We start from the raw sequence: 24499 nt of genomic DNA, 5'->3' as shown, positions 1-24499 counted from the left end.
TGTCATTACCGCTCTCTGTCATCAAGAGAGAGTTTGAAGTTCTGCATGCCTTAGATAATATGCAAGATCTAGACAGAAAAATGAGAAATGCATGCAATATGTAGCACATACTTGTGTAAAGGTTTGTCTCTGGCATAGGTATGTAGATTAAAACAGTATTTGATATTTTTTTCCCCTTCTCCTTTGCTTCTTATGATGTTTGCTTCTGGTTCTAGTGTCCATTGCTCCAATAGAGTTACTGTCATTTTTCTCTAAATCAGTCAACCAAAGTTCCACTCCTACTCTTTGTTCCAACCCTGTTCTAAAATGTTTACCTGAACCAATTAATGCTCCATCTGAAGTAGTTCATCATCTCATTTTACCTATTAAACCTGGAGTGGAATGGCCCTCCAGGACCAGGATTGGACAGCCCTGCTCTAAATCCTCCTTTTCCTGGCTTTGAGCTTCCCTGGAGAATCCTAACTGCCAGCACTGATCTGGGTTCTTCTTCCCTCATTCGCTGTTTATAGCTATCCCTGTCAGTAAAATAACCACAGCACTCTATGGACATTCATGGAGTACACTGTTTATATAACAAGGATAACTATGGAAAATAAAGTATTTTAAGCCTGTATTAGATAGCTGATATCGGAGAATTCCATTCTGTTATTACCTGACCAGGTGAAGCCTTGTACATGCAATCTGGAATGAGAGTCAGATTTATTTTCTTATTACATTAATATTATCCCTACTGTTTTAGCTTGAAATGTATGTATTATACTGGGAGCCGTATTATCACAAACAGTAAAGTGCCAAAACGCACAGTGGATATGCAGCATTAACAACACCACCACAAAGCTTATGTAATATGACATTTAAAGGGTTAAATTCCTTTGCGAAGCTGAAAGCTCCTGTTTGGTTTCACATTCCAGATTGCCAGTCAGACAGACTGCAGGACTTTCTCCTTCTCTGATAAGGCAGGCCGTATCTTGTGTTTGTTTTTTTATAGCACATACATTTTCATATCTATAGTGCTTGAAGACATTTCAAGAATTAATTGCGCTGTTTACAATTCAGATGGGTAAACTTTAAAAATACCTAAAGGCATAGCGCATATTTCATCTCAGATAATCAAACCATTCATTATGCTGTACTGCACTGCATTATTTAAAAAACAAACTCTTTAAAATGTCTTAACAAATATGTATATGTATATATATATTTTAGTTCTGAAGGAAAAAACACTTACAGACTTACTGTACAAGCGCATTAATTAAATGTCTGTGTTGTTTTTATTTCTAGTAACTTTTTCCTTTCTAAAAAAAGATGCAATAACGACAATTAGGATTAAAAAGATTTGAAAGTCTAGCCAGGTGTCCAGAGACTTTACTGAAACAACCCCTTGTTAACTTGTCTTCTTGTGTGCTGCTTTTCTGTCTTGTGTGCTGCTCTTGTCTTGTTGTGTGCTGCTCTTCTGTTTTGTTGCGTGCTGTTCTTGTCTTGTGTGTTGTGCTGCTCTTCTGTGTTCTTGTGTGCTGTGCTACGCTTGTCTTGTTGTGTGCTGTGGTCCTCTTGTGTCTTGCTGTGTGCTGTGATCTAATCATCCCTCAAAATGTTCTATTTACAAAAAAGCACAGTGTTGAATGTTTATAGGTGGAGGGGTTGTTTCATATAATTTCTTAGGAGGTTTCTTGATCGGGTAATGTCAACCAATGTCTCAGTTGTAAATCGATTATCTGAACAGTTTGATTATCAGAACACCCGCTGGTCCGAATTAGTTTGGAGGTTTTACTGTCATTTTTAATTCGGTGAAGCAATTCGGCTGATCCAGTACACATGGTTTATTGTGCTGAATAAATTAAACAACTTTGACATGTAAAAACATTTGATCTAAAGACTTTCGGTTGAAGCATTTACCTGAGATTACACCAGGTTTATTTATAGCACAGGAATTCTATAGTACTAATCAATCACAGTGCCTGCAAGCTGCTACTGGCTATTGTGCCACAGTGTATAGTTTGTTACAGCTTACCTTAATTAAAGCAGTGGTTTCATTTTTAAATGTCTGTAGAGCACTGCTGTGCAGGAGTCCAGTAGATCAATACACAGCCAGTCACAGTGCTTATTGAGGGGCTAGGACTGAATAAATAAATAAATCAAAGCTCTCTTTGTTGTCAGAGGGTGGTGGGAAAACAGCAAGGGGAAAGGCTGGCAATAACATTCAGAGTCACCTTTCTAAAGTAACCAGCAAGTCTGCAAGCCTGATCTAACCTTAACATCAAACCCAGTCTTGCAGTCTTACTTGACTCTACACCCCCATTGCTGTAAGATTTCATTGGAAGCCCTTAACCCATTAAGTGCCATTGTCCTCATTTGAGGATAGGCTATTTTGTAGTTTTTTGGACCACTTTGAATTGGCATCTACCTGTTATTTAAATTTGCTATAATTAGTTATCCGCAAATCTAAATGTAACTGCAAATACAGTACTTCAGATGCTTTTTTTATGATACCTCATTATAAAATAAGAAATTGAATCCTAAACATGACAACTTTGTGATGTTTTCTTGCCATAATGATGATAAAAATCAATTTTCTATGTGTTGAGCTTCATAGCCAATTTCGTTGCTCTGATTACGGGAACACGTCTAACTGGATTGCCCTCAAAATAGCACGCAGCAGTTTGTAGCCAAAACCAAGGATTTAAAAAACTAAATTCTCTGAATATTGATTTTGAATGTATCAAATTACATAAATAGAGCTTGTGTTCTGAATTTTTCAAAGAAAAATGTATTTGGTATTTAATGGGTTAAGATTAAATTGGTTCTAAGTCATTTGTGACAAAACCAGTGATTTCCTCTGGCTAAAATGGCATTTATTTTATTTTACTTTTTAAAATCTTGATGATTATTAATCTATTAATGCAAAATGTTTTACCATTTTCATATCACAGAACGCATTTGAAGTTTCTTATGAAGAGAGCCTAGCTGCACAGCTGTGTAAATCACTTTGCTTAGTGTGCTGGGGAGGGTTATCACAGGTAATAAAACAGCACAGGCTGTTAGGAGTTGAGTCCAATCTGGACAGACTCCAAGCAATACATTCCCAGAAACACTGGCCGGATCGATCTGTAAACCCTTCTTTCCACTCCTCGCCATGGCAATCAGCCCTACACATTCTGTAGCTTTCCAGTATAAACAGCAGGACAGTGTTTCCTTGTTGTAGGTTTGACAAGTGGTACAAATTGATGCTGTTGGGCACTCTTAATGAACAATTTTACTGGTTTGCTAAAACCCCATTAAAATGAAATTAATTCTCCGTTTTTGAGCAAGTTACAAGTTTATTCCCAGTTTTCAAAGTACTGATTAACCTACGAGAATGTTTGTAAATACTCTTCAAAAACATAATAAAAAGAGAATAAAAGATATAAAGAAAGATAGAGATTTCCACTGGGGAGCAGAACTTCTGGATTTGAACTGTGTTTCACAGCGTAGTAGGCAGTTCTGTATCCCTGGTTACGGATGAGCCCAGGAGACTAGAAATCTAGGTTTCAGCTCATTGCTTTGGGTTTACATCATCCAGGATACAAATATGGAAACCTTAACCATTAAAATTGCAATAAGCAAGGCTCCCTACCCTCATTAGCGCATCACCATTCCTTGCTAGCCCCTTATTGGCTTGCTGTTGATTTCCTTCTTTTTCAGACTTCCTTATGTTCACTTTGACTCGAAATGAAGTCTGTTTTTTCTCCTGCTACAACGCTATAAGCTCACTTCCTTCTTCACCTGTACCTTGGTGTCTACAGACCCACAGAAAGCTAGGTGCAGCTCTGTTACTTGTAATACAAGAAGATAATGGATAAAGCAGATCAAGTTCCACACCAAACCTAGAGGTGTTGTAAAGCAATGGTTGACCATGAGACATGAGAACCAAATCAGGGCTGAGCATGTTTGTAGTTCATTGCTTTAACATGCATGAATAACACATAGTCCAACATGGGTCATCCGTATTCCAAAGAGTACTGTGGAAACTGTGGAAAAAGTCAGTGGTGAAGTGCTCAAAAAAAGAAGTGGGTGAACTACCCATGGCTTTAACCCTGGATAGAGCCAGGATAAGCTTATCACAGGAGAGTATGAGTGAGTAAATGCTTTATTCCTCAAATGAGAAGTGAGAAAGTGCAGTTTCCCTGCGTTTCCTCTCAACAGCACTGCTGGTAAGAGCTACAGCACGGATCTGTTCTGTGAGTGTTATTTCAACAAATCTGGAACGCACCACCTCTTGGTTAAAGGTATGTGTTCTCAACAAGATCTCTGTTCCCTGTTTTTTATGTTTTATGAGAAGCTATAACTGCATTGTCATGCTGTAGAAAATCTAAGTCAACAGAAGTCAAGAACTCATCGCTGCTGTACAAACCAAGGCTTTGTGTCGCAAATTAGTAGAACAGGGGGAGGATGGGCGTAAACCGGCGACCCCGCACATCATAAGTGAGTGTCTGACCACTGTGCAAAAGAGCTGGGCTCGTCTGCATTCGTGGTTTTAGAGCTTTTAACCTCATCTCACCAACAGGGGACAGAATCCATAATGGCAGTGCAATACACAACACTGCCTGTTGTATTAGTGTGACTAATTTACAGTAAGCCCCATCTAATTCTTCTGTTTAGTTTGATAGTTTTTTATCACTCAGAGGTGAGGGCTCTTTAACCTGCCACCAGACTGTAGAATTACTTCCTTGCAAAAGGTATTAGAGCCCCACCTGACACATGAATCTGCCCCTGCAGCAGCTAGGAACTTGCTGCACAGGGAGGGAAGATATAGTGTGGTGACTGGATTAAAGGGTTCACACAGTTCAAAGTGAAAATAAAGTAAATGATCAACAGACTTTTAAGCAAATGACTGTACAGTAGATCAAAACATGAAACTAGTGCTCCTTAGCACTTAAACATAGCACCCAAACTACAAAACAGCTTTAAGCTGGAAGTGTTTTTGACTCGGATTAAGTTTAATAGAATACATGGAATTCGTATGAGACATCTGCATTGGGACTCATAGAACTCTGACACCAAATTGAAGATAACTAGGTAGGGAAGGAAATAAAACTGCCATTGCAAAGCAGTTTGATCCATTCCTGATTTCACTAAGAGTTTAATAAGACTCACCTGAGCGTGTTACCTATACACACTGGGGGCTAATCAAGCTGGTAGTAAAACCGGGCATGGGTGACACTGCTGTGCAATAGGAGTATTGTACCCATTCCTGCATGATATTGTTTTGTTTTTAAACTTCAGGTTGTGTTACATTTTACTGGGTATATTGAGTATTTAAAATGAAACTATGTCTGGAAAACCTAAGTTCAGAATAATACAGTACCATCAAGTACAACCTAAACACACACACACACACACACACACACACACACACACACACACACACACACACACACACACACAGGATTACTGGCCTTGGCAAGATCTCAACTTCAATTCCCCAGACACTGTAAACATTCCCCTTAAATAGCTTCTAAAAAGTGGATCTGACAGGCAGCTTAAGGTACATGTTTTCTTTCTTTCCTCATTCACTTATGTAATTACATTCAACTGTGCAATGCACAAAGTAGGTTTACAAGAAAACATTGCCACCTACTGGTTAGTTCAGACATCACCCACAACCATGAGACAATCAGAACACTGCACAGTATTAGCATTTCTGCAAATGTGTTGCAGGTACTGAATACCTCCCTCTAGTGGACACTAGGGATAATGACAGATTTAGCCAATGAAATTTAAATATTATATATATATATATATAGATATATATATATATAATATATATATATATATATATAATATAATATATATCCTAATATATATGTGTGTGTGCGGGTGTGGAACGAAAAGATAGGTTAAACAAAACGTATTATGCCTATACGTTGCTAAGTTCAAGCGGTTACTTGGCAACTTTTAGAAAATACAAACAAAATCTGCTGAAACAGACAAGGAAAACATGACATACAGGTAAAAACAGTTAGCGGGACGCTGCCAGCAGTCGGTGCCAGTTTCAAATGCAGGTTTACTAGCCCAAGCACAAGTCAACCAACCTGGTTAATTATGAATAGGTTGATGCGTCGCTTTCCACCGAGATGGTTTTATACATTGTGGGGGTTGAATACTTATGCAAGCAAGATATTTCAGTTTTTTTTTATTTTTCTTAAAAATATTTCCCAACATAAAACTAATGTCACCTTACAATAATTGATTTTGAGTTTAAGTGTTTTAAAATAAAATATCGCAACAGAACGAAATTTCAATGTACCATTTGTAATTCAGTAATATGAGAGAATTGGTCAGTGGTCTGAATACTTTTGCAAGGCACTGATATATATATATATATATATATATATATATATATATATATATATATATATATATATATATATATATATATATATATACACACATACACACACACACACACACACACACACACACACACACACACAAAAAAAAAAGTCTGGTTCTCTCGTCTTTTTTTTTTTTTTTTTTTAATATAATTTAATTAATATTCAATTTTTGAGTGGAGTTATCTTTTTAGTTCTACTCGAGTGCCTTGCCAGCGAGGGAAACGAAACACAAGTAATAGAGACAAACAGGTGTTTGATACTGAAAAACATTGTACAAAACAGCTTAGCACAAACACCGGCACTAGTAATTGTAGCAGTATGTAATTTTAATGCAATATATTTGTCAAACGGTATCCTCCAGAGACCACAACGTTACATGAAAAACAACAACAAACTATTGTACAGGATTTCTAAATACAGTACTTCAAATGGCGTGTTTTGACGACTAGTCAAATTGGCTGCGTTCCTAAATTCAACACTGAGAAGCAACAACTTAAAATCGTTCCTAAACTCTCAGAGCTGGTGAGCCGCTCAACAGAAAGATGGCGATAACGACAACCACGATTAAGCCTCTATATAAAAATTATGAATGTGATTTAAATGCAGGTACTGACACCGTTGTCCGATTTCAAAACGGTAATTGTTAATATACGCACATGATTTATTTTATTTATGTATTATTGTATAACAAATAAGACGCAGCAAATATGATATATATATATATATATATAATATATATATATATATATATATATATATATATATATATATATATATATATATATATATATATATATATATATATATATACACACACACACACACACACACACACACACACACACACACACACACAGTGCCTTGCAAAAGTATTCAGACCCCTGACCTATTCTCTCATATTACTGAATTACAAATGGTACTGAAATTTCGTTCTGTTTGATATTTTATTTTTAAACACTGAAACTCAGAATCAATTATTGTAAGGTGACATTGGTTTTATGTTGGGAAATATTTTTAAGAAAAATAAAAAACTGAAATATCTTGCTTGCATAAGTATTCAACCCCTGTGCTGTGGAAGCTCCCAGTTTGCACCGATGAAAGAAATTGTCCTAACGAGGACACAATTACCTTACCATTGGCCTCCACCTGTGAACCATTAAAGTTGCTGTCACATTTTCTGGATAAAAACCCCACTGTTGAAGGATCATTGGTAAGGCTGTGAATCTCAAGGAAAATGAAGACCAAAGACCAAAGACCAAAGACCAAAGACCAAAGACCAAAGACCATTCTACAGAAGTTAGAGATAAAGTAATACAAATGCATAGATTAGGGAAAGGGTACAAAATAATATCCAAGTGTTTGGATATCCCGGTGAGCACAGTTGGAGCAATAATCAGGAAGTGGAAGCTGCATCACACCACCTAAGCACTGCCAAGAAAGGTTTTGTGGTCAGATGAGACCAAGATGGAGCTTTTTGGCCAAAACTCAAAGCGCTATGTGTGGCGCAAATCTAATACTGCCCATGCCTCAAGACACACCATCCCTACAGTGAAGTATGGTGGTGGCAGCATCATGCTGTGGGGATGCTTCTCATCAGCAGGGACTGGGCATCTTGTTACAATTGAAGGAAGAATGGATGGAGCAAAATACAGGAAAATACTGCAAGAGAATCTGCTTCAGTCTGCTAAAAAACTGAAGCTTGGGAGGAAATTTACCTTTCAGCAGGACAATGATCCCAAGCACAAGGCCAAAGCAACATTGGAATGGCTCAAGAACAAAAAGGTGAATGTCCTACAGTGGCCCAGTCAAGGTCCTGATCTCAATTCCATTGAGAATTTGTGGCACTATTTGAAAATTGCGGTCCACAAGCGTCGTCCAACCAACCTGAACAACCTGCAGTAAATCTGCCAAGAAGAATTGGCCAAAATCACTCCGACACTGTGTGCAAAGCTGGTACATACTTACCCCAAAAGACTTAAAGCTGTTATTGCAGCGAAAGGTGGCTCTACCAAATATTAATGTGTGGGTGTTGAATACTTATGCAAGCAAGATATTTCATTTTTTTATTTTTCTTAAAAATATTTCCCAACATAAAACCAATGTCACCTTACAATAATTAATTTTGAGTTTAAGTGTTTTAAAATAAAATATGAAACAGATCGAAATTTCAATGTACCATTTGTAATTCAGTAATACAAGAGAATTGGTCAGGGGTCTGAATACCTTTGCAAGCCATTGTGTGTGTGTGTGTATGTATATGTATATGTATATATATATATATATATATATATATATATATATATATATATATATATATATATATATATATATATATATATATATATATATATATATATATACACACACACACACACACACACACACACACACACACACACTAGCAGTCAAAAGTCCATCAGGATTACGGCTAGATGGGCAGTCCTTCATTCTTCAGCAATATAGTGACCCGAAACACACCTCAAAGTTGTGCAAGAACTATCTGGTGAAGAAGGAAAGTGAAGGACAACTCAACCTAATGACCTGGCCTGCCCAGTCTCCAGACCTCAATCCCATAGAACTTGTATGGAATGAACTGGACAGAGGAGGCAAAGCAAAACTACCCACAAGTGCCCTATATCTCTGGGAATTGCTGCTGAAACTTGTTAACCGAATGCCTCGTGTTTGTGAGGCTGTTATTAAGGCAAAGGGTAGCTATTTGGAGGAATCCGAGATTAAGAGACCATTTTCAATTTTCCTGAACATTGCTTTGATACTCATTATGTTTTGTTTTGTATATTGTAACGTGTTTTCATTTTCATGTATTTACAAAAATGTACACGACGTAAAACACTGTCAGTTATGAAAAAAAAAAAAAAAAAAACTAGTTTCCAGCAAGTGTACTGAAACTTTTGACTGGTACTGTGTGTGTGTGTGTGTGTGTGTGTGTGTGTAATAGTAATCATGCATTTGAAGCAATATGCATTATATATATATATATATATATATATATATCTATATATTATATATATATATATATATATATATATTATTTGCTAATATAGTAATATTAAGTAATGCATTATAGTTAATACAACAACAAAAAAAGAACTTGTATTTAAGATTTTGTAATATTCTTTTTAGATTCTGAAACTGGAGGCCCGATATGCAGAATCGCTCATTTTAAATTTTACTGTTTAGTTTAGCAATGCAACGAAGCGTTCCTAAATACCCGGAAGTGTTGTGACAATAGTGCTGTTTTTGTTGAGTCAGCGGTCAAGAGTACCGTTGAATTTAGGTACGCACACAGTGTCACACTCAGAGCACCCAAATGACTGATGAGATTTAGGAATACTTCTTTAAAATGCACGGTCTCTTTCTGTTATATATTAGCGATTATTGCCATGTCTGCATGCACTCCGAATCTAGTCTGAATACTCAGAATAAATGATCTAATCTTTGTGATTTAAAACGAAAAACAATTGCGTTTTGTGTTTTGACAGACGGTCAACATCCATGATCAATTTACCAGAGAACGTCCATCGACAAAGCATGTCTAAGTTTGTCTAAGAACTATTTTAAACACCTCGCCTTTGTGACTTGTCTGTTCTGAGACATTGGCCACCTACGCAGAATTTGCATACTGACTGACTTTCGCAAAACCAGGAAGCACATTGATGACAGTCATTGTAGGAAACAGGGGATTTCCACACTTTAGGAGAGGAAACGCGTTTAAAGTTATTTTAGCGTCGCAGTAAACAAACAAAGGAGCGTAATATTAATTTCTTAAGTTTTTTGTGGTATATAACACTTTATTAGTAGTTGCGCCAAGTGACGTTTTTTTTTTTTTTTTTAATATTCAGAATACGTAACATATGTATGTTTCTGGAACACGACGTCAGTATCTGTTTTTCGGATTTGGATAGAAACTACAAACGTGAGATAAGGAACGCCAGCCAAGAAATGCCGATAAATCTAATGACACGGCGAGAATCTATCAGGATGTAATATCTTAAACACTTTCAAATTCAGACGCTGCTATCTTTGGTAACTGGGACTATTTCTTGGATTATTGTGGCGTTCTCTTGAACAAAAAATGTCTAAATTATTCCTGGATCATTTTGTGTGGGTTTCAGTCTTCGGATTTGTTGCTCTGTCCTCATGTATTCGGATTATTGAATCGCCACCAATGAACTGCACTCAAAAGGTAAGACGAATTAATGTACTCCAGCAGACCTCTATTAAATATGTCACACCGATACGAGTCGTCATCAATGTTGCACAACTAAATCAAACGTTTAAAAGGTAAACAGTTTAGTGATGTGTGGAATTGAACTCTGTTGTACACAATCATTGGTGATACACATTCAGTTTCACCGTCATGTTCGTGAAAGTAATAGAAATGTGTAAAATCGTACAAAGTAACATAATTAAAACGAAAGTAGGTTTGTATATGAGCTGCTGTACTGAATTTACATTAGCACGCATAGTTTAGTCCAAACCAATGATGTTGTTTTTTTAAACCGAGTCTTATAAGCTAGTAAAGTCAGAATATAGGCAAAAATACAAGAAACATACAGACTTTTAGTATTCAGTTATTTATTAAACAAAATGAACAAACCTGGGGAACAACTTAATCTTCAAGCAGATTATAATGCAGTAAATTGTAGATGCAGGTAAAATGCCCATTGAATAGAAATACAATGCAGAAAAAACACAAATATAACATAGTTCCAAAAATGAGAATGCAGTTTAAACTATAATTGTATGTGAAATGTTCATGGAATTTATGTACGTAAATAATAATAATAATAATAATAATAAAAGACATTTACACATGTGAAAGTGATTCAGTACAATCTCTAGTGAGAGTATGAAATATTTTCGTCTCTTTTAACAGATTCAGTAACAGATTCCAGTGGTTGTATACTATCCCTAGTAAGTGTATGAAATGTTTGCGTTTTCTCAGTATTTAACATGTCCACTGGCCAATTTTAGTGATTCTATACAAGCACTAGTTTCGCACTTTCACTATAGCACACACACACACACACACGGAGCATGTCGATTTTACAGCAACATCGCTGTACAAGTCCTGTAAATTGAGGGCACGCCAGATCAATCAAGATAATGTTACTGCAATAGACGCGGGTTGTAACACTAGTTCCAGTAAAATATTATAACGCTATTAAGAGTCTTAAGACTCAAGTCAAAGCTTCTAATTTAAAAAAATATATAAAAAAAAAGCAACCTGCAAATAACATTGAATTTCTTTCCCTCTTTTCTGCAGGAACTCAACTGTACTGCCAAGATAAGTAAGTACCACTTGTGGAGTGCACAGTGCATGTGTAATGTGTGTGTGCAGGTGTCTGTCTTGCACAGTGCATGTATAATATTTGTGTGTGTGTGCCCAGTGACTGTCTTGTACAGTACATGCATAATGTGTTTTTGCCTGTGCAGGTGACTGTCTGGATGAGAGCTGGATCAGGGAGCAGAGATGGACCCCGTCGGCTCCCTTTGGGGAGATCGAGGTGACGGGGGAGGTGAGGGAGGACGAGCACGGAGACCAGGTGCCAGTCATGCTAATCAAGTGGAGAGCAGCTCAAGATGGTAATAGAGTCGTGATTCAAGTATCTGTGTTGCAGCATGTCAGTACAGATTGGAACCCATTCCGTGCCAGTGTCCTCATTTCAGGACAGGCTACTTTGTCATTTCTTTGAGCATTTTTAAATGGCATCGCTTACCTGTTATTTAAAGTTTCTCTTTAACTATATGTACTGAAATTTCACTGCTCTGATTACGGGAACACATCTAACTGGACTGTCCTCAAAACAGGATGCAGCAGCTTGTAGCCAAAGCTAAGGATTTCCATTTTTTTTTCCTGAGAAGAAATATTGATTTAGAATATATCAGATTGCATAAATACAGCTTGTGTTCTGATTTTTTTTTTTTTCCAAAGAAAAATTAATGTGTTACTTAATGGGTTAGGGTGGTTAAATACAATACCGTAAATTTTGGCTGGTATTAAATTCGGCAGATTTACTACCTTGATAGATTTTGACGGTTTTTGAATTGGAGTTTTGTAGTTAGTATTTTCAGAAAGAAAATTGCCACAGTTTTGTATTTCTACTTTTAATTTAAACACTCAAGTACATGTTTACTTAATAAAATGTGTCTGCTGAAACAGTATCTCATTTACAGTAACTCGTTGTAGCATCTACAGTGTCACTGCGGCAACTTTGAGAACAGCAAAGAAGACCTTCTAAAAATGAGTTACAGTATTTATCGTTCTTATATGGTCCTTGATTGTAAGATACTAGTAATTGAAAAGGATTACTAACTGCAGTACACTTTAACGATAGGCATTTGTCAGTTTTAAAACAGCTATGGTCCACTAACATAACGTACGGACAATAACAATCCAAAGCAAATTTGCAGCATTTTCTTACAGACTTTCTAACAACTCTGGCATAAACTATGTTGGTTGTTACAGTACTTAATTACTCCCTTTTAAAAAACAAACAAACAAAAAAAAAAAAAAAAACACAAAACTTATTAACATAATAAAGACAGTCCTACAGGTACCACAGCAGCAGGTGTAGTTACACTACTTGGAGTTTCTGATCGCATCATAAATTCCAGATTTTCTAAATACATTGATGGAAATGTCCGGTCTGCTTTAAATTTTTTCAAGCAAATTGGTTTAATCAGTCACTACCATTCTCATATTCACTTTGACATCCAACATTTTTCCCTTCTCCAGCATTCTTTAACCTGTGCTGCATACCAGTCTGTCAGAGGGTGGGATCGCTCACTGTATACCACATTCTGATTAGTGGAAGGATTACTGGCAATCCAATCAAAACCACCAATGAAGCCAAAATAAATTCCTCTCCAAAATTTCCTGTTATTCAGTAATTATTTGTTTTAGGTAATCACAGACGGGAAAAGCAGCATGGGTATTCTGTCGAATCTGAGAGATTTCAATGGGTTTCTGGAGTATAGTAGTTCATATTTCCAGAACATGCAGTATAGATCTATAATACAGCATCAATGGAACAGTTCATAGTGGTCAGACAAATGTTCAAACAAACTGTAATTAAAATATTCAGTGTCAAACATCCACTGTGTTTGTATTCGTTCATAAAACAGAGCTGCATCAAAAAGACATTGTGCAAAGAAAAGCAATGCATGCATGATGTTTCACATCCATCCTGGTAAGCAGCAGAGTCCCTCTCCTTTCTTTCATGTTGTATCAGGGTTATTTTACCCTGGTAAGTGGCCCACAGTATAAGTACAGCAACGTGTAATAAAGCATGGTAAACCTAGCTAAGCATTGTAAAGAACAGCAATGTATGGTAAAGCATATTAATAAACACGGTAGACTATGTTAAATGCATAGTACAGTATAACCAAGGGAAGAGTCTAAAAATACTGCAGTAAACTTGTATAAGGGTAGTCCCAAGAGATTTTCTTTTAACGTGTGTTATGTTTTTTTCTTCGATGTATACACACATAATTTTCTTTGCTTTTTTTTAAGCAAGCATCCAGTACCTGAAAGGAACAGTCGTCCACGTGCTGAAACTGTCCAACAACGAAAAACTGTGTGTCCAGTATGAGTTCCAAAACAAAATCAAGAAACAGAACAACGCGTACGGGGCACCGGTAAGAGTCATGCTGCTGGCCCCGCTCCCCTAGTCAAAGAGGGGTACCTGTAAGAGTCATGCTGCTTCCCCTGCACCCCCAGTCAAAGAGGGGCACTTGTAAGAGTCACGCTGCTGCCCCTGCTCCCCCAGTCAAAGAGGGGCACCTGTAAGAGTCACGCTGCTGCCCTCGCTCCCCCAGTCAAAGAGGGGTACCGGTAAGAATCACGCTGCTTCCCCCACGCCCCCAGTCAAAGAGGGGTACCGGTAAGAGTCATGCTGCTTCCCCTGCTCACCCAGTCAAAGATTTGTTCAATATATCAGCACACGCACACAGATATATATATATAATATATATATATATATTATATATATATATCTATATATATATAATATATATATTAGTAAAAATAATTTTAATAATTAGTGTAACCGGTAAAAATGTGAGTCGTAACGTCTCAGTACAGTATCGCATACTGAAACAGACAAACGAACAAGGGTCACCAGCAAGAGGAAACCTATCTAAACACCGTCTCGGTCCTCACTTCATGCTCCAAAGTCACGTGTTGGATGGGTCTGGGTCGGATGTACCTCTGGTGATGATGTTTAGGTCCTTAAAGAGATACCGGGCCATCCAGGTAAGAGACCAACATACAGGGAGACCAGGACTACAAATCCAGGAATTTCTCTATTCTAGGTTATAAAATAAAACAACCCTGGTCAGATTTCAAATACATATTTCCGAGTGATTTAAAAAGGTATTGTGAAGAGGCTGTTTTTACATTCGAAGGCTATGAGTTCCAAAGATGAGATGCCTGCTCTACAAAGGCATGTTGGCCCATGTTAAATCTCAATGTAAATCTCAATGTTAAAATTAGGCACATCATTTGATCTAATCTGAATCTTCTCTTGAACTAATGGCTTTTCTAACCTCTTTAAGCACTGCCTGCCTCCTAGTCAGTGTCAGAAAGCAACCACTTGCCTTGTATTTCAAACTCACTGCAGCTGTGCAGCTGCAATCAAATCATGCAAGCAATAGCAAAGGGGGCTCCAGTCTTTCTGTAGTGTTGAAACATAGTGTTCATAAAGCCAGTAAGAACAATATATTAAAACAGGGCTGTCCAATCACAATCCTGGGTCTGGATGGAGGTTTAATTGGTTCAATCAAATAATTGGGGTTGGAATAGAGATCAGGAGTGGGAGAGCCAGATTTGGCCACCCCTGTTAAAGCATTGGTTGGTGACGGGGATATAGTGGAGGGATCTGTACCTACTGTACAAACACTTCTATTTAGAGAACTGCATAGCCAGTTGTGATAAAAGTTGGTAACAGCGTTCTTTGCCTTCAAAGATTGAGTGTCAGAGTCCTGGGTATGGAAGTGCCTGGTGCACGCATGCTTGTCATTATGAAGTAAGACGTGGAAGTAAGGTGAATGGCCTGCTCTCTGATGTTACTGATCCAGCTGTGATGAGTGCAGTTTATTAATCATTCTGCTTCACATCTCTTGAGCAGAATGCAGAGATGTCCGCATCAAAAGGACCAAACTGTGCCAGCTGAGAGGTGAGTCCAGCTTTCAGGAAGGACTTGAGAACAATGGAATAGCATTTCTAAAACACTGCAAAGCTGTACAGAAGTCTGTAGAAAACAACACTGCAGAACTAATCTAATGTGCTGCTACTTTGTATATGCAGGAAGCCTGTGGGAGCCCAACATTGCTTTCTTCACTGACGGGTTGGAAGCCACAGTGCAGTTGGACACTGGCGATCACTCCGAGCGATACAAGGTGTTCCTGGAGAGCTATGAGTCAGCTATCTGCAACACGGACAGGCAGGAGATTACCAAGGTGTTATTTCAGTCTTCCCTGGTACCAGAATTCATCGAAAGCTCTGTTTCTGCACTTTGACCCTCTATCCTCGCCTGCAGAGAATGGTTCCTGACAGCTGCAGACAGACAGTCCCAATTCAGACAACTTTGATCTAAGTCTGTCTGCTGCAGGTGGAAATGGACAGGGCTGGTTTCAGACCAGATTTGAACCTCATTCCCAGTGGCAGGTAGAAACGTGGCACTGCCCAGATCTAATTCACATTCACTATATACTATGTAAAAAAAGTAATGGGGTTCCTGTGGAATCTGTCAGATAAAAGCAAGCTTTAATTTGTCACCCAATTTAATAGCAAAAGATCACAAGTATGTGTAGCGTTTCCAACCCCCTGTGGCATTGTGATCACCCCGATATTTACTAGTTACAATGCATCCCTTTGTAGATATGACATCAAGCAACTCGCATGACACTTTTTTTCTCTGTACTGTTATAGGAGAGTCGACAGACCATAAACGCAACATTCTCACTTAAGGACTGGAGAGCGACGTGTTGTCGATTTAATGTGACGGTAAGTTCATGGTATATACTGTGTGTTTCTAAGTGCTGGGTGGCTGCCTCTAATCAAGTTCAGAGTTTATGTAGATTCTGTTGCGGTTTAAACATTTGTCGTTGACTTTGAGTGCAAGGGCTACACTCTCAGTGATACTGCAAGTGTCATTGCTGCTGATAGGTTCCAATGGGGATGTGGTAATAATGTCCCTGAAAGACACTGAGCTCTAGACAACAATGTATTTTATTATGCAGATAAAGTGCTACATCCTGGTACATGTGCAGTAGGTCACATGGTCTAATTGCAGATAGACCATTGGAGAGAGTTTGAACTACCTACCACACAAGAAGTGGTTAGGTACCAAGAAGCAGCAGATGCTTCTATCATTTGCACATTCCAAATTGATGAAGAGAACCAAGTAGATTTTTGGCTGTATTAAAGTGGGAGCAGCGGTTCGAGTTAAGGACACAGATCTGAAGTTTGTTTACAAACCTGTTAGGTGGCTAAATAAAAAAGAAACTCCTTTCATGTAATCGTGACAACAGACAAAAAGGAAATGAATTTATTATAGCAAACAAACTTGTTTGCTTTATTCTCTGTTTATTAGTATGTACATTCACCTTGTCTCATGTGCTTGTGCAGTGTGTGTTTGTGTTTATTCATAGATGATTAATAAACGAGTGATGTATTTACTTTTGTTCCCAATAGATTCAGCCCTATTTTGTGGGATGCGGCAATGACTGTGTTCGACAGAAGAAAGTGTTCAATACCTGTAAAGGTAAGGCAGTCCTACACTTGATCACATGGAATTTTACAAAGGCGTTGAATTAAAGGACCAGAATCCGCCGGAAAACTAAAATACCAACTGCAAATGTTATGGATGTTGTGGAAGTGTAAATCAGAAAGACTGGGCCGCTTATCTCTTGTGTTAAATGAGTTTAACTGGAAAGAGAGATCATGTGTTTGCAAATCTGCAGTCGCCGCTTTCTCAGTTGAGATACAGTCTTCATATTTTCAGTGTTATGGAAACTCCTCAAGGAGAATACTGCGGCACCCTTCTTTTTGACCTGGGTCCTGGTTTTGTGATCCATTCTGAACCTGTCCCTCCAGACTGCTTTCTATTGTGTGTGTGCTGATGTGCCAGGGATTCCGCAAATAGGCTAATCCCTGGAGCCAGCATTACGCTTCAGCCATCAACAACAGGTCATAAGAAATCCACATACCTAGAAGAAAAGCACTGGAGGCTTATATATGACACCCTGCCACTACTATCTCATTATAACCCTGTATAATTAAAGGACATTTAGCAGCAAATGATTTCAGGTCATTACTAAACAAATATGTTTTAAATAATATGTGCAGTAATAATCTGCCATTGTTTGGGACTGGAAATGCGTGCGTGATTTATATATACAGTGTGCCAGTTTACAGAGATACTGTGCAAGTCACTACAGTACATACAGTAGAAGCACAGTCCAGGTATACTCTGTAATTTAATGTGATGTTAGCAGGGATTGCAGTGCAGACATGCTGCACCTGAGGACATGCGCTTAAGTGTACAACATACTTCTTTATAAACTTAGAAAAGAAAAAATCTCATGGTTTGGTGCTGGATGGCAGTACAGTTAGATTCGCGTTGATTTTAGGAAGACTTGCAGATCACGCCGGATTCCAGAATAGACAGGTTCCGGATGGTAGAGAGGATCATAGCAGTCATTTCAGTTGGGGTTTGGTTGGGACCCATGATTTGGTGTTTTGAATAAGAAGGATCATTTCGTTTACTAGACTGTTCGAATGTTGCTTTTGTTTCTTTTTTTTTTTTTTTTTTTTTTTTTTTTTTTTTAGCACCAGCTCCCCAGCTGTAAGGTGTACAACAGTTTGCTTTCCTGCTTTCTGAAAAAAAAAAAAAATAAATTGATAATTAATAAATAAATAATAATCTTCCAGAATTAAAGATGGAAAATAAACCTTAAAACTTTACTTGCCCAGTTCACAGCCAATCATTCTGCTCGATTACTTTGGAACCCGTGCAGCAAAATTTTCTCCAAACATATTCCCCAGAGACAACAAATAGCTGTGTTTTCCAGTCATACAGTGAGGGGACTGGTTCTTTCTTAACAGTGCATGCTGGTTCCCAAGTCGTATCAGGAACAGATTTGTTTGTGTTAGCTTATTCTTGAGCTGGATTGATTTCATTGTATTGTATTGTGTATAAGCTGTATATTTCCACAGTAATCGTCTCTGCACTGGAACCAGGTTCCCCAGACCCATCGGACCCCCCGCAGAAGCTGTACTACCTCATTCCTATACTGGGATTACTGGGAGCCGGCTTTGTGGGCTGCTGTGTCATTACCTGGAAGAGCAACAAGACTGCAGGTACGGGAAGGGGTTATTTATTGTTGTTAAAACAGTTGCTCTGCCACAACTCACAAACGCACTGACAGAGACACACACTCAGTCGCACACCTTGGCACCGTCCAGAATATAGCAGGGGCTTGGAAACTGAACTCCTGCCTGCAGCCTCCTGCACACCTTTATAAAAGTTTACCCTGGTAATTGTGCACAGTACTTTTGTCCTTGGCTCACCACGCACCAGCAACCCCTGTAGTCTGGCCGGGCGCCTGCAGGCTTGCCTGTTAGCTGCCCAGGAGCTGCGTTGTCCTCCTACGCTGTAGCTCCTGGGCGGCTGCATGGTGAATCCGCAGTGTGTAAAGAAGCGGGCGGCTGACGGTACACTCTTCGGAGGACAGCGTGTGTTCGTCTTCGCCGCTCCCGAGTCAGCACAGGGGTGGTAGCAGTGAGCCGAGCATAAATAAATAATAATTGGTCATTTCAAATTGGGAGAAAATAAAAAATAATTAAAAAAATAAATTAAAAAAAAGGGGGGGCTTGTAACCAGGTGGTCCCCGGTTCAAATCCCAGCTCACTTACTGACTCACTGTGTGACACACCCTCGTTCACACACCCTCGTCTCTGTAAGTCGCCTTGGATAAAGGCATCTTGTATATAAACAAATTAATTACACTTTGCTGTGCATTTACTATGAGGGACATTTATAAGGGTTAGTTTACCATTGTTTGTTTTTTTAAATATGCTTTACCATTCCTCTCTGCTTTACAATGCTTACCTTTGCTTTACCATAACTCTCTGTCCTTAACAGTACTTGCCTGTGCTTTACCAGGCCTCTCTGTGCTTTATTACACATGCTGTGTTTTACCAGGCCTCTCTGTGCTTTATTACACCATGCTGTGCTTTTACTAGAAGGAACTTTTATAAGGGATCTGATTTGCTGTCAATGTTTTTGTCTTCTTGTTTCAGAACCGGAAAATAGGAAGTCTGAAGCAGACACCAGTGAGTCACACACTTTATTTTCTTTTCAAGTTTTGTTTCAGTTAATATCCTGTAATATATTTTTAAAAATAAATAAATAAATCCGCAAATTTGTAACAGGGATATATCCTGAGCCATTGCTATTGCTGTATATATGTAATTTAATTTGGAAACTGATTTGTGTCCAGGATGAGCTCAGTTGTATAATATTAGAGTTCTTGTTTCTGGCTTCCTTGGAAATTGACAGCTACTATAGGCAGGGTAATTGTTTCTCAGCTTCATTTTCCATGCAGGGTTTGTTTTTTATGTACTTTACAGAAGGGTTGTATAACCCATTAAATAAAAGTAAAGGTAAATACAGCTCTGGGTTTCCGTGACCTTTGGTCTCGCGTTTCATCATCTCTCCATCTTAATGAGTGCAGTGAAACTCCAGGGCCAGTGGAAGTGTACCTGGAGAGACGGAATACAGTCTGAAACACAGTTCAGGGACACTGCTGTCTAAAATTACATTGTAAATCATACCCCCATTGAAACCTATTAGCAGCAGCTACTCTTATAATATCCCAGAGAGTGTAGATCTCACACTCAGAATGTCAATGACAAAGCATTTGAAATGTTTAAACCACAACAGATTCTAGAGCATTAATATCAGGTTTCGTCAGTTTTTTTTTTATTTAGATTGATTGACTTGTATTGTGTTTCTAAGTGTTTGGTGGCTGCCTCTAATCAATATCACGCATTCAATATCACGCATTCTTTGCTGTGTCTGTCATACAAAGACTGCAAGAGAAGGTATATAATCCTCTTGATTAGAGGTAGCCACTGAACACTTAGAAACATATTAGAAGTCATTCAATCTAAATGAAAAAAAACAGACGAAACCCAGGTATTAACGTTGATTCTGTTGTGGTTTAAACATTTCAAATGCTTTGTCATTGACATTCTTAAGGAGGCAGTGTGGTCCAGTGGTTAAAGTCCAGGGCTTGTAATGAGAAGGTCACCGGTTCAAATCCCACCTCTGCTACTGACTGACTCGCTGTGTGAACCTGAGCAAGTCACTGAACACTATGAAAGGTGGTATATAAATATATTATGTTTTATTCTGAGTGCGAGAGCTACACTCTCAGTGACGTTATAAGAACGTAAGAAAATGAGAAAAGGCCATTTGGCCCATCAAGGCTTGTCCCTTGTTAGCATACCATTCTCCCTTACTGGGGGGGAAATCTAATATAATCTAGTCTTTTTTAAAAATGTTCCCAGTGTTTTAGATCCTACTACTTCACCCAGGAGGCTATTCCATTAATTTTTAAACTCTACTCTGCTTCCATTCATGCCCTCTTGTTCTTTTCTCTGTGCTGTGTTTGAAGTTGTGTCTTGGGTTAACTTTATCAATATCATTTATGATTTTAAAGACTTTAATCAAGTCCCCTCTGTTGCTTTTTTTCTCAGCTGAAAAGATGCAGTTATTTTACCCTGTCCTCATAGCTCATATCATTAAGTCCTGGCATCAGCTTAGTTGCAGTAAATGTAGTTGCTGCTAATAGGTTTCAATGAGGACACTCTTGGCCTGACTGACTGAGACTATTCCAGTAGCTCGGGACCCTGCTGTCTCTCAGTCCACTCAGCGATGCTCCCGGGAGTTAAAGCTCCGAATCATTAGAGCGGCTTGCAGACAGACTGCTGTTGCTGTGCTGTCAGTGGACTCTTTGTGACGTGTGTTTATCCTTGCTGTGCTGTGCCGTTTGATGCAGGACAGCAGTATCATAGTGAGTGTGAATGACAGAGCGCCCCTTTGTTTATTATTGTTTTGATTTATGTGTTAATGTGATGGCAAGCTTGGGATGATAAACAGAGGCTAATACATAACGCAGACGGTCTGTCTGAGTGTGAGGTACGACAGGCCCACCAAACATTTTTATTGTTGGGCAAACGGCAAAACTACGTCCGATGAATAGTATCAGTCACACTGTCTGTTCGTGGAATAAATTAGAACAAAAACTAATACACCAATTACATGGCCCGATATTATTTGTCTTATTATTATGTATTGTTTGGCCAGACTAGTGAGACGCCATCTGCCAGGTTATTGTTTCTAAAAATAAAAACCTTGTGAGGATGATTGCCTGATCAGCTACTGATTATTTAACTAGCTGACAGTCACGCATCCTTATTTAATCTCGTGCAGACTATAGCTAGTTAACCCCTTGGCCAGAATATAAAAGCCTGCAGCTGTCTATGCTCAAGGTGGAATGTAAGAGGAGAGACGTAAGTTTGTGTAAGAGGAATATAACAATTTCTAGCTCGCTGGTTTATACACCAGCACAATACTTGTTTTGTTGCTGTTTATTATTTGTTTATTTGTTTGGCCAACGCGCCTTTTGTTTTGTGTCTTTTATGTTTGTTTAATAAATATACTGAGCGTCCCACAGCTCAGTTTTCATCCGCCATTACGTGTTTTGGTTTCTATGTTCTTCCTGGTCACACAAAGCCATTCTGATTATGTCATTCTGATTGCAGACTAAAGGAGATCTAGCATGGACGTGCTTGGCTTGGGTTATAGTTTACATTCTGATGATAGAGTCCAACCCCTGCAGGAGATCTAGCATGGTTATATTGTACATGATATATTCCAGCTTTGATTTCTCCTTATGGGCTATTAAACTCATTTTTTTTTTTTTCTCCCCTCAGATCCCTTGACAACCCCCCTCCTAGACAGCAGGGAGAGCCCCCAGAAGAGGAAGGTGCTGATTCTGTACTCTCTGGACCACCCGCTCTACAGGGATGTGGTACTGAAGTTCAGCGCCTTCCTGCAGGCTGAGTGCGGCGCCAGCGTGCTGCTCGACCTGCTGGACACTCAGCGTATGGGGGAGCTGGGGCACCTAGCCTGGCTGACAGGGAGGAAGCAGGAGATCGAGGAAGACTCCTCCAACAAGATCCTGCTCCTCTGCTCGCGGGGTGTCCGTGCCAAGTGGCAGGCCATGCTGGGGGGGGAGGGGGTGCTGCTGAAGCAGGACGTGCTCTCGCCCATGGGAGACATGTTCACCCCTGCCCTGAACCTCCTCCTCCCGGACATCAAGCTGCCAGCCTCCTTCGGGAAGTACGTGGTTGCGTATTTCGAGGGGGTGAGCTGCGAGCAGGACGTGCCCGAGCCCTTCCACATCGCCGTAAAGTACAAGCTGATGAAGCACTTCGAGGAGATCTACTTCCGGCTCCGTGGTGAGGAGAAGCATGAGCCGGGCCGGGTCAAGCGGGTCCCAGGGATCTCTGAGGACGAGTACTTCCACAAGCCCAGTGGTCAGGCACTGCGCCACGCCATCGAGGCCTTCCAGGCGCACCAAGCTGCTCATCCAGACTGGTTTCAACGTGAGTGCCTGCAGAGCGAGGAGGAGGCCTTTGTGGGCGCTGTGGAGGAGGAGAGCATCCCGGGGCAGTTTCATGAGACCTGCATGAACCAGGTCATGCTACAGTACGAGAAGACAACTCCACCCTGCATCCTCAACGAGGTCATCTTCTCCCAGCCTACAGCGGGGGTGCTGGCTCTGAGCCCCATGCTCGGGGAGGCTAAGCACGGAGTCCTGTCCCAAGCAGTTCTCCACCACTCCAGCCCAGAGCTTTGCCAGGTCTTCACCTCGCAGCCGGTCCTCCAGGATGCCAGGGGGAGCTCTTGCACCCAGGAGCTGGTTTGTCGTTCTGCTCTGGAGGAGGGCAGCTGTCTGAGAGCCGAGCTATCGGTGCAGACGCAAGCACTGCTGGAGAGAAACGAGCCGAGTGTGCTTGGGGAGGAGCTTGGGGGGGAGGGGGAGGGGGAGAGGGAGAGGCATGAGGAGGAACTTGGGGAAGTCCAGCTCAAGCCCCCCAGCCACCTCTCCCCTGAGATGTGGCACAGCCTCCTGGCTCTTCAGCAGTCCCATAGTGCCCTCCCTGGCCCTTTTCTGCTCTCTGAGCCGGACCAGCGGGGGCACAGTGACGAGAGGCAGTTGGGCGAGTCGGACCAGGGCTACATCTCGAGGAGCTCCCTGGGGCCGGACCCCCAGAGTGATCCCATGGCCGAAGTGAGGAGACTGCAGCAGGAGTGTTTAATGGACAGTCTGCAGTCACCAGGGCTGGCAGCCTTGGCACTGCCAGCAAGCTGAACACAGTGACTCTGGCCTCCTACCAAGTGCTTCAGTTATACATACAAAGCCTAGGGGCTCGAGCCACCTCTGGCAATACCAGATCGTTTTCATGGATGACCACTGGGGGGCCACGTGTCAGTGTAAACTGTGTTAATACGGTAAAGGGACCTTGGTTTGAAATGCTTGCTTTTGAAGCACAGGTTTCTGTAACTTACTACAGCTGCATTCAAAAGTTTAGCATTACTCTACAAAATGAACTAATTTTGCTTCATGAAGTCGAGTGAAACCTGATGAATAATGTTACGTTAACATATTGAATTGCATATCGCTTTGTAGTTTTCTGTATACTTAACAAAAAACTGATAAATATTGAAACATTTGACATTTACTTTAGATTTACTTTGTTGGTATGAATGTAAATGTCAGTTCTAGAGGAGTGATGATGCTGTTTCAGTCATTAACACCAGTGTTTGAGCTTGTGTGTCTCTTTATCTTTAACTGTTTTAATGGCCTTCATTGATTTGAACAGTGGCCCTGTAATTCTGCCCTTAGTAATTTCATTTTGCTGAGATTCATATTTTATTAGGATTTTTCTTTTTTAAGACTCAATGTATTAAAATGCTCTAGTTTATGTGGAAAGGTTCAGCTTGTTAATAAAGCAGCTCTGG

General features: G+C 39.7%; 1 protein-coding gene across 1 annotated transcript; it reads left to right on the top strand.

The window, feature by feature from the left end:
* Positions 1-9787: 9787 nt before the first annotated feature.
* Positions 9788-24122, top strand: il17ra1a (interleukin 17 receptor A1a). Its single transcript, XM_041253939.1, has 12 exons — positions 9788-10578; positions 11662-11686; positions 11832-11981; positions 13912-14036; positions 14217-14232; positions 15527-15574; positions 15706-15857; positions 16330-16404; positions 17095-17164; positions 18619-18762; positions 19705-19737; positions 22405-24122. Exons 1-12 carry the CDS (start codon positions 10468-10470, stop codon positions 23847-23849), a joined length of 2394 nt encoding a protein of 797 aa, XP_041109873.1. The 5' UTR covers positions 9788-10467; the 3' UTR covers positions 23850-24122.
* The last annotated feature ends 377 nt before the right edge of the window (positions 24123-24499 follow it).

The sequence above is a fragment of the Polyodon spathula genome, chromosome 7 (genome assembly GCF_017654505.1).
Source record: "Polyodon spathula isolate WHYD16114869_AA chromosome 7, ASM1765450v1, whole genome shotgun sequence".
NCBI classification, from domain to species: domain Eukaryota; kingdom Metazoa; phylum Chordata; class Actinopteri; order Acipenseriformes; family Polyodontidae; genus Polyodon; species Polyodon spathula.
Note: the sequence above shows the minus strand (reverse complement) of the source record. Positions and strands in the feature narration are given on the sequence as shown.